The sequence below is a fragment of the Balaenoptera ricei genome, chromosome 19 (assembly GCF_028023285.1).
Source record: "Balaenoptera ricei isolate mBalRic1 chromosome 19, mBalRic1.hap2, whole genome shotgun sequence".
NCBI lineage: Eukaryota > Metazoa > Chordata > Mammalia > Artiodactyla > Balaenopteridae > Balaenoptera > Balaenoptera ricei.
The window spans coordinates 3,246,486-3,255,415 of NC_082657.1; the positions used below are offsets into that span (position 1 = coordinate 3,246,486).

The window sequence follows — 8,930 nt, forward strand, 5'->3', positions numbered from 1 at the left end:
CGTGGATGAACCTCAGAAACATCATGCTCAGTGAGAGAAGCCAGACATGAAAAGGCACATATTATATGATTCCATTTATATGAAACGTCCAGAATAGGAAAATCCATATATGGAGAAAGCAGTTTGGTTGTGGCCAGGGGCTGGGGGAGGAGGGAATTGGGAGTGTCTGCTTAATAGGTACGAGGTTTCCTTCTGGGGTGATGAAAAAGCTCTGAAACTTAGATAGAGGTGGTGGTTGCACAACATTGTGAATATGTTAAATGCCCCGGAATTGTATAATTTTAAACGGTTAGGGACTTCCCTGGTGGTCCAGTGGTTAGGACTCGGCGCTCTCAGGGGCCTGGGGTTCGGTCCCTGGTTGGGGAACTAGGATCCCACAAGCCACGTGGCACAGCAAAAAATAAATAAAATAAAATAAAATAATAAAATAAAATGGTTAATCTTATGTTATGTGAATTGTACTTCAATTACAAAAAAAGAGGGGGCTTCCCTGGTGGCGCAGTGGTTAAGAATCCACCTGCCAATGCAGGGGACACGGGTTCGAGCCCTGGTCCAGGAAGATCCCACATGCTGTGGAGCAACTAAGCCCGTGCACCACAACTACTGAGCCTGCGCTCTAGAGCCCGCAAGCCACAACTACTGAGCCCGTGAGCCACAACTACTGAAGCCCACATGTCTAGAGCCTGCGCACCGCAGTGAAGGGTAGCCCCTGCTCGCCACAACTAGAGAAAGCCCGCACACAGCAACGAGGACCCAATGCAGCCAAATAAATAAATAGATAGATAGATAGATAAATAAATTTATAAAAAAAAAAGAGGTGGGGAGCTGAGGGAGGAGGGGCTGGAACTTCCGGGTCTGAGGGAGGAGGGGCTGGGGCCTGGACTCCTGGGTCCTGGGGCAGCAGGAAGGGGGCACGGGACACAAACACCTGAGTACCAAGAGGGGAGGAAGACAGGAAGTTAAGGCTTGTTCTGCCGGAGAGAGAAGAAAATGGTCCGGGTAGAGGAAGCAGTCGCTTTCTGGGAGGGAGGTTTTTCCGATGGAGATGTCATCACTAAGATTGCCCTTCCCACTCAGTCCCGGCCTGTGGGGAACTCCAGCTTGATAGAGAGGAAGGGAGAGGGGAAAGCCAGTGGGGGGAGGAGGCAGGGTCACCAGGGTCCCACGCCCAACTGCCTCAGGACAGAAACTGCACTCAGAGGGGCAGGCACCTGCAGGTCTGGATTCTCCGTCCCCAAGGAGGTAACAGCTGGGAGGATGGACCTCAGGGGCTAGAAACAACTGCATGTGTTCTGGAAGGGACTGGAGGCCTGGACTTCTGGGTCCCCAAGGGAGGAAGGGTGGAGAGAGCTAGAGGCTCAGATTTCTGGGTCTCGAGGAGGCCAAGGGCTGGGAGTTTGAACACTGAAGCTATAAAGTGGGAGGAAGGAAGCTAGGGGCCCCTGGAAGTTAAGGTGCTGCCTGCTCGGTTCTGAGACCGGAAGTGGCAGTTTTGGGGGGCAGGCCCTGAAGAAAGTGGAGGTCATACTCTTGGCCTGACAGTGTCTTTGGCTCTGCTGGAACGCCGACAGGCTCACCCCACAACCCAGCCCTGTTCCCCAAACCTCTCACGCAGCGCCAGTCCCAGGGCGGAGGGAGCCGGAGGGACCCCAGGCAGGCGAGCATCGGGGGGGAGCCCAGCAGCTGGCAGTGCAGGGAGGCGCTGGGAGGGTCTCAGAAGCCGGGTGGGAGCAGGACAGCTAAGAGGAACTAGGGGATCAGGACAAAGGACTACGCAAAAGATAGGGACTGTTTCCCGAGCAGACAGCTGGCCCATTAGACCCGACCTTTGCCCATTGCTTATGCCTGCGAGCCAATGGAGGCCTCAGGGGTGGTGGCCACGATACGACACACCTGTACCCTTAGGGCTGGTTGCTCACCTGAGAGAGACAGAGAGATTAAAGTCGTGACCTCAGTGCCTGCCCCTCTCCTTCCCTGCAGACCCCAGCATGTGGGGATACCTGTCCCTGCTGCCTGCCTTCCTGGCATTCTGGGCTACTGCTGGCATCTGGACCGTGTGAGTGTTAGAGGCAGGATGGACCCCTGGGTCTGAGGCGGGAGGGGCTGGGGGCCCGGACCCCTGGGTCTGAGGGGGTAGGGGCTGGGGACCCGGACCCCTGGGTCTGAGAGGGGAGGGGCTGGGGGCCCGGACCCCTGGGTCTGAGGGGGGAGGGGCTGGGGACCCGGACCCCTGGGTCTGAGGGGGGAGGGGCTGGGGGCCCGGACCCCTGGGTCTGAGGGGGGAGGGGCTGGGGCCCTGGACCCCTGGGACTGAGGGCGGAGGGGCTGGGGGCCCGGACCCCTGGGTCTGAGGGAGGGGGAGCTAGAAGTCCGGTTTCTGCGCGTAACAGAAAGAAAAGTTTCGTTGAACTCCCTCTACTCTCTTTGATGTCTCCCCGACTTCAGTTTTTCGCTTGCTGTGGCCAACAAGGCTGTGAACCTCACGGAAGGCTTCCCCTATATCAGGTAGTTACGGTGCTTGGGGTGGGGGGGGTCCGGAGGGAGGAAAGAAGGGGGTCCTGGTTCTGAGGAGCTTCAGGATGACCGTTTATCTCCCCCAGTCGATGTGGAAATAGCCCCCCTCAGAGCTGCATCTTCAGCCAGGTGCTCAACTTGGGAGCTGCTTTGGGTAAATACTCCCGCGCACACTTCGTTCGCTGCTAGCCCCACCCAGGCAAGAGGGCCCCGGCACCCAGCCTCCTCCTGCCCCACATCCAGGAGTTGGGCACTCACGCCAGGACCCACAGTCTCTTCCACCCCACCCCCCACCCCCTACCCAGGCGTCTGGGGCTCGGGCCTCCCGCCCACTTCCCTCTCCTCCCAGCCGCCTGGACCTGCATTCTCCGTTACCAGCAGCTTCGGGACTGGGGGGTCGGAAAGTGGCCTAACCAGCTGATCCTGTGGACGGGGCTCCTCTGCGCCCTGGGCACCTCCATAGTGGGCAATTTTCAGGTGAGACGGAGCAGGCCAGCCCAGGTTCTTGCCCGCCAGAGTCTGGGACTACAACTCCCAGCATCCCCGGGGCGCAGGCTTCTGGTTTGGGGGGGGCTGGTCCCCGCACGGCCTCCTGGGACTTGTATTTCTCTTGTGGCTCTCGGGCCGTGGAGGGAGGGCGTCTGGTCTCTGGATAGAGGCCGCGTGGGAGGCTCTTTGTAATCATTCCGTTAACCCCTAGGAGTTTGGGGGTAATTCACTGCCATACCCCCATTTAATGATAAAATTTCTCAGTTCACTCCGCCCCCCCGCACCGCGCTGCTTGGCGGGATCCTATTTCCCCGACTAGGGATCGAACCGGGGCCCTGGGGAGTGAAAGCGTGGAGTCCTAATTACTGGACCGCGGGGGAATTCCCCACTTATTCATTTTTTTTAATTAATTAATTAATTTATTTATTTATTTATGGCTGTGTTGGGTCTTCGTTTCTGTGCAAGGGCTTTCTCTAGTTGTGGCAAGCGGGGGCCACTCTTCATCGCGGTGCGCTGGGCCTCTCACTATCGCGGCCTCTTTTGTTGCGGAGCACAGGCTCCAGATGCGCAGGCTCAGTAATTGTGGCTCACGGGCCTAATCGCTCCGCGGCGGCATGTGGGATCTTCCCAGACCAGGGCTCGAACCCGTGTCCCCTGCATTGGCAGGCAGATTCTCAACCACTGCGCCACCAGGGAAGCCCCCCACTTATTCTTTTCTTTTTTTTTTTTTTTAAATTAATTAATTAATTAATTTAGTTTTGGCTTGTTGGGTCCTTGTTTCTGTGCGAGGGCTTTCTCTAGCTGTGGCAAGCGGGGGCCACTCTTCATCGCGGTGCGCGGGCCTCTCACTATCGCGGCCTCTCTTGTTGCGGAGCACAGGCTCCAGACGCGCAGGCTCAGTAACTGTGGCTCACGGGCCCAGTTGCTCCGCGGCATGTGGGATCTTCCCAGACCAGGGCTCGAACCCGTGTCCCCTGCATTAGCAGGCAGATTCTCAACCGCTGCGCCACCAGGGAAGCCCCCCCCCACTTATTCTTAATGTTTGCCACATCGATGGAGTGTTCTCTCTGTAGAAGGCACTAGCTTTTTACGTTGTACAGGGTTATTTTAACCCATCTCCACAAGAACTCCAGGGAGGTCCTTCTTGGTCAAATCCAACGGAGATATTTCTTTATCAGCCGGTTCGTGGTGGTCAGAGATGAACCCAGATTCGTAGACTCTAGAAGCCCACATTCTTAGCCACAAAGCTCAGTAGATATTTGTAGAATAAATAAATGGATGAGTAATAGGAGGAATCTTTGATTTATTTTATCATTTTATTTTTTATCTATTTGTTTTTCAATATGATGTCTCTGATTCCAAACCTCTCCCGCCAAAAGGCCATGAAAGCCGCAGGGTGTTTAGACAAGAGGCTGCCTCCAACTTAACAAAAATTCCCCATGACATTTGCATAACAAATCATTCACTTATCATGTATTCCTGTGTTCATTAACCTTTGTTTTCCTTTAATTATTATATCCCCCGCGCAGAAGCTTTTTTTTTTTTTTTGGCTGCTCCCTGCCTCATGTGGGATCTTAGTTCCCGATCAGGGATCCAACCCGAGCCCCGTGCGGTGGAAGCCCAGAGTCCTCACCAATGGACTGCCAGGGAAGTCCCCAAAAGACTTTTTTAGACATTTTCTCCTAATCATCCTTTCCCTCCATGAAGTTTTTATTTTTTTCCTAATATTTATTTATTTATTTGGTTGCGTGGGGTCTTAGTTGCGGCAGGCAGACTCCTTAGTTGCAGCATGCGGGCTCCTTAGTTGTGGCCTGTGGGTTCCTTAGTCGCGGCTTGCCGGCTCCTTAGCTGTGGCATGCAAACTCTTAGTTGCGGCATGCATGTGGGATCTAGTTCCCTGACCAGGAATCGAAGAACCCAGGCCCTTTGCATTGGGAGCGCAGAGTCTTATCCACTGCGCCACCAGGGAAGTTCCCCCCACCCCACCCCACCCCCGCCATGGAGTTTTTAGTATGAAAACATTTTAATATAATACATACTATATCTGTAAGCCAGAAACCATTGTAATATTTAATATTTTTTCACCCTCCAAGAACCAATTTTTACCCCCTTGGTGGCAACAATCTGCTCTCTTCCACCCAGGTTGAGAATGAAGGACTTATTCCACTAATATTTTACGAGGCTTGGGCTTCCCTGGTGGAGCAGTGGTTAAGAATCCGCCTGCCAATGCAGGGGACACAGGTTCAAGCCCTGGTCCGGGAAGATCCCACATGTAGCGGAGCAACTAAGCCCGTGCGCCACAACCCCTGAGCCTGCGCTCTAGAGCCCGTGAGCCACAATTACTGAGCCCGTGTGCCACAGCTACTGAAGCCCGCATGCCTAGAGCCTGTGCTCCGCAACAAGAGAAGCCACCGCAATGAGAAACCCGCGTGCCACAATGAAGAGTAGCCCCTGCTCACTGCAACTAGAGAAAGCCCGTGCGCAGCAACGAAAACCCAATGCAGCCAAAAATAATAAATAAAATAAATAAATTAAAAGAAAAAATTTTACTAGGCGCTACTATGTGCCAGGCCCTGTTTTAGGGATGGAGGCCCCAGCAGTGAACAGCAGTTTAAATAAATGCCTGGCCTCGTGGAGCTGACAATAGCCAATGCACCTAATCAATCAGCCAATCGCCGGGTATGGCAGTTTTCAAGCACAGTCCGTGGAGTTGGTCCTGGCGCCTCCCTGCATGGCATCGTGGCCCTCGCCCTCCCACAGGTCTGCCCCTCAACTCTGCTCCCTTCCTCTCCCAGGAAAAGAACCAGCGGGCCACGCACCTGACGGGGGCCTTCTTCGCCTTCTTCGTGGGAATATTCTACTTCTGGCTGCAGCTCCTTCTCTTCTGGAGGGTGAAGAGCCTGCCCCAGCCTGGGGCTCCCTGGATCGGGCCACTCCGTCTGGTCCTCTGCAGCATTTGCACCATCCTCACGGTGGCCAGTATCCTTCCTGGGGCCGGGGACCGGTGTTGGGGGCACGTCTTCATTGGGGTGGGTCGGCTGTGTGCTATTGAGGGTGTCCCTTCCTTTCTCAGCCTCGGTCTCCGTGCAGGATTATAGCGGTGTTGTCACCGAGTCCCAGCTCTGGGGTCACGCTGCCTCCACATACTAGCTGGGGGAGCAGGGGGAACTCCTTTGGTTTCTTAACTTCTCAGTGCCTCAGTTTCCTCATCTATCAAGTGTGGTTAGTAATAAGGAATGTGAGGAATGCAGGAGCTGACACATGTGAGGTGCTTAGGTCAGTGCCTTGGCACATAGTGAGTGACCAATACATGTTGGGAGATTGATAAACCGATGACAGCAGTCCGTTTGGGGTACCGCTCTGTGCTGGGTATCGTGCTGGCTAAGACCGGAAACAGGAGGTTCAGATGGCCAAGAACCGTCACGAAGTTCAATGGCAGAGCTGGTGGTAGGCTGGAGGCGGCTGGTACAGGGTCTCCTGAGCTGTCTGTGTGTATCTCTTCCCAGCTCCATGTGCAGTGATGTCATGTTAGTCATAGCTTGAAACGGCCAAGAAACTAACAAATGCTACAAATCAGAGCCAGTTGTTACACATTCACCAGCACGTCTGTGGGTGGAGCCTTGATTCCAGCCCACTTCTGAGTCACCCCAGAACCCACTAGCTCAGCACACCTCCGGGTGAGCCAAACCACTCTCCGAGCCTCAGATTCCCTATCTGTAGAAAGGAGTTGCTTTTATCAGAATAATGATGATTACTGAGAAGCAGAGTGCTCTGAGAGAGAGGAGGGGCTGCATGCTAAGCCTTGGGGACTGCGGCCCCCTGTGGGGATGATGGAAGGGGAGGCCAGAGGTCATTGGCATCCGGAAGAGGCTGGAGGGAACCCAGCTGAGACCCTGGGCCGGCTGCATTCAGAGGATCCCTTTGGAAAATTGGATCCATTTTCCCAGCAAAATGGGGGTGGCGATCTCGTTTCCCAGAGCAGCAAGTTGAATCCAGTGAAATGGATAGAAAGGGCTGGCGCCCGAGCTCAGCCTTCTGCAGCTGCAGAACTGGCATCTGTCCTGTGCGGCCGCAGGCGCAGTTAACGATGAGGTCTAGGCGGCCCCTTTCAAAATCCTGCCTGTGCTGATAATCAGTTTGGCCACAGGGTCCTCATTCTGTGGGGCTCTGATATCCCTTGGATGCGGGAAGTGGGGGACAGGACCATAAAATGGTCAGCTGAGTGTCGTAAGGGCTGGAAGCCTGCAAAGAGAGGTCTGAGACCTGGCATTTGAGCTGGTCTTGCAGAACCAGCTGCTTTTGGCCTGGGTTGGGTGAGGGAGGGAGGGACACCGCGGGTACATGCGGAGGGTGGGAAAACCAGCCCAGGGGAGGAGATGAGGCTGCTGGCAGGGCCAGAGATGAGCATCTCCAGCGCTAAAGTGAGGGACTCCAGGCTTGTGCTTCTGTACAAGTGCAATAGGGAGCCACAGAAAGCTTGTGAGTGGGGGAGTTACAGAGTCAGTTCTGGGGTAAGCACTTCTTTGTTCTAGGATCGGTGGGGCTTGGGGATGGTGTTGGCCTTATTCACTGTCTAAAAATCCTTGAATGAATGAAATCATGCCTAATCTGATCTAGGAGGGGTGAGTAGGAGCTGGGTTGGCTCTGAGAGGAGGAGGAGGAGTGCTTCAGTGAGGGGGGTGGTCCCAGAAAACGAGAGGCATCTCTGCAAGGTTGGAGCTCAGAGTATGTGTTGACCAGTGGTTACAAAAAAGTTTTAAAGAGCTGGGACCCTGGAGCCGGAGGAGGGACAGGGCCAACCAGTTGAGATGCCAGGCTAGAAAGAGATGGGCAAGACAGAGAGGACAAGACTTGGGGTGTCCAGCTGGTCATGGGGATGAGGAGGGAGGGGACGAAGGCAATTCCCAAGGGTCTGCTAGGGAGCAGGAGTGGATGGTGTTGTCACGGAGGTCGGGGTACCCAGAAAGAGGAAGAGCTTTTAGGGAGAAAGGGAGATTCTGCAGGAGGGGCCTGTGGGCCCTGGGTCGGGGGAGAAAGTTGCAAGCACAGCCTGAGGCTGGCGGGTGGGTGGAAGCATCTTTAGGAAGCCCTGCATTTTTGGAGGTAGAAGCAATGGCGGCCAGCTGGCCCTGGCAAGTGGGGAGATGGCAGAGCCTTCACGGGGTCAGGGAAGGCCGACAGGAAGATAAGAGTACCTTGTTCTGGGATACTGGGAATGCAGTGCAAACCGGAGAAACATGCAAGGGAAAACATTTAGAAAACAGCTTGAGACAGAGGCGGGAACTGGAGGGCATCCATCTGAGAGTGTCTGGGAGTTGCCAAGGAGGGTGTCCAGCCAGAGGGGTCATTCCAGCCAGGGCAGGGCGGACATGTCACGAGAGGGTACCCAGAGGCGGATGGTCTCAGCCTGCCCAAGGTCACTCAGCAGCCTAGCCGGGCTGGCGGACCCTCCCCGTGGCGCTGTGCCCTTGACCCTGCGGTACAGTGGTCGTCCTGCACACCTGGTCACTGCGCTCAGCCTCTGCCGCCTGTGAGTGGGTCGTCGCCATGCTGCTGTTCACCCTCTTTGGCCTCTTTGCGGTGGACTTCTCCGGCCTGGACGGCTGCACCCTGTGCCTCCAGCCGGGCCCTGGCAGCCCGAGCCCCCCGCCGGCCTCCCCCATCGCCCTGAAGGTCCAGCTCTGAACGCCTGGTCAGCGTGGCATCTTCACACCTCCTGTCCCTGCCATCTGGTTCCGCCCCTGCAACCAGGGCCACCCAGGAAGCGAGAGGCCAAGGCCAGCCAGCCATCCCTGATCAAGGATATTTATTATTATTAATTTTTTTTTTTTTTTGCCGCTGGCGGAATCAGAGACACGGACGCAGGCAGGATCACGCGAAATCAGAATTCCTTCCGGAGAGCAAATCCGTACAGAAGGTCGTGGGGG

The 8,930-nt window shown here is 55.4% G+C and overlaps 1 protein-coding gene across 1 annotated transcript; it reads left to right on the top strand.

Annotated features, from left to right (window-relative positions):
- Positions 1 to 1,188: 1,188 nt before the first annotated feature.
- Positions 1,189 to 8,924, top strand: TMEM150B (transmembrane protein 150B). Its single transcript, XM_059905788.1, has 7 exons — positions 1,189 to 1,242; positions 1,981 to 2,056; positions 2,446 to 2,505; positions 2,601 to 2,668; positions 2,864 to 2,991; positions 5,799 to 5,982; positions 8,489 to 8,924. The coding sequence occupies exons 2-7, from the start codon at positions 1,989 to 1,991 to the stop codon at positions 8,686 to 8,688; spliced, it is 708 nt and encodes a 235-aa protein (XP_059761771.1). The 5' UTR covers positions 1,189 to 1,242; positions 1,981 to 1,988; the 3' UTR covers positions 8,689 to 8,924.
- The last annotated feature ends 6 nt before the right edge of the window (positions 8,925 to 8,930 follow it).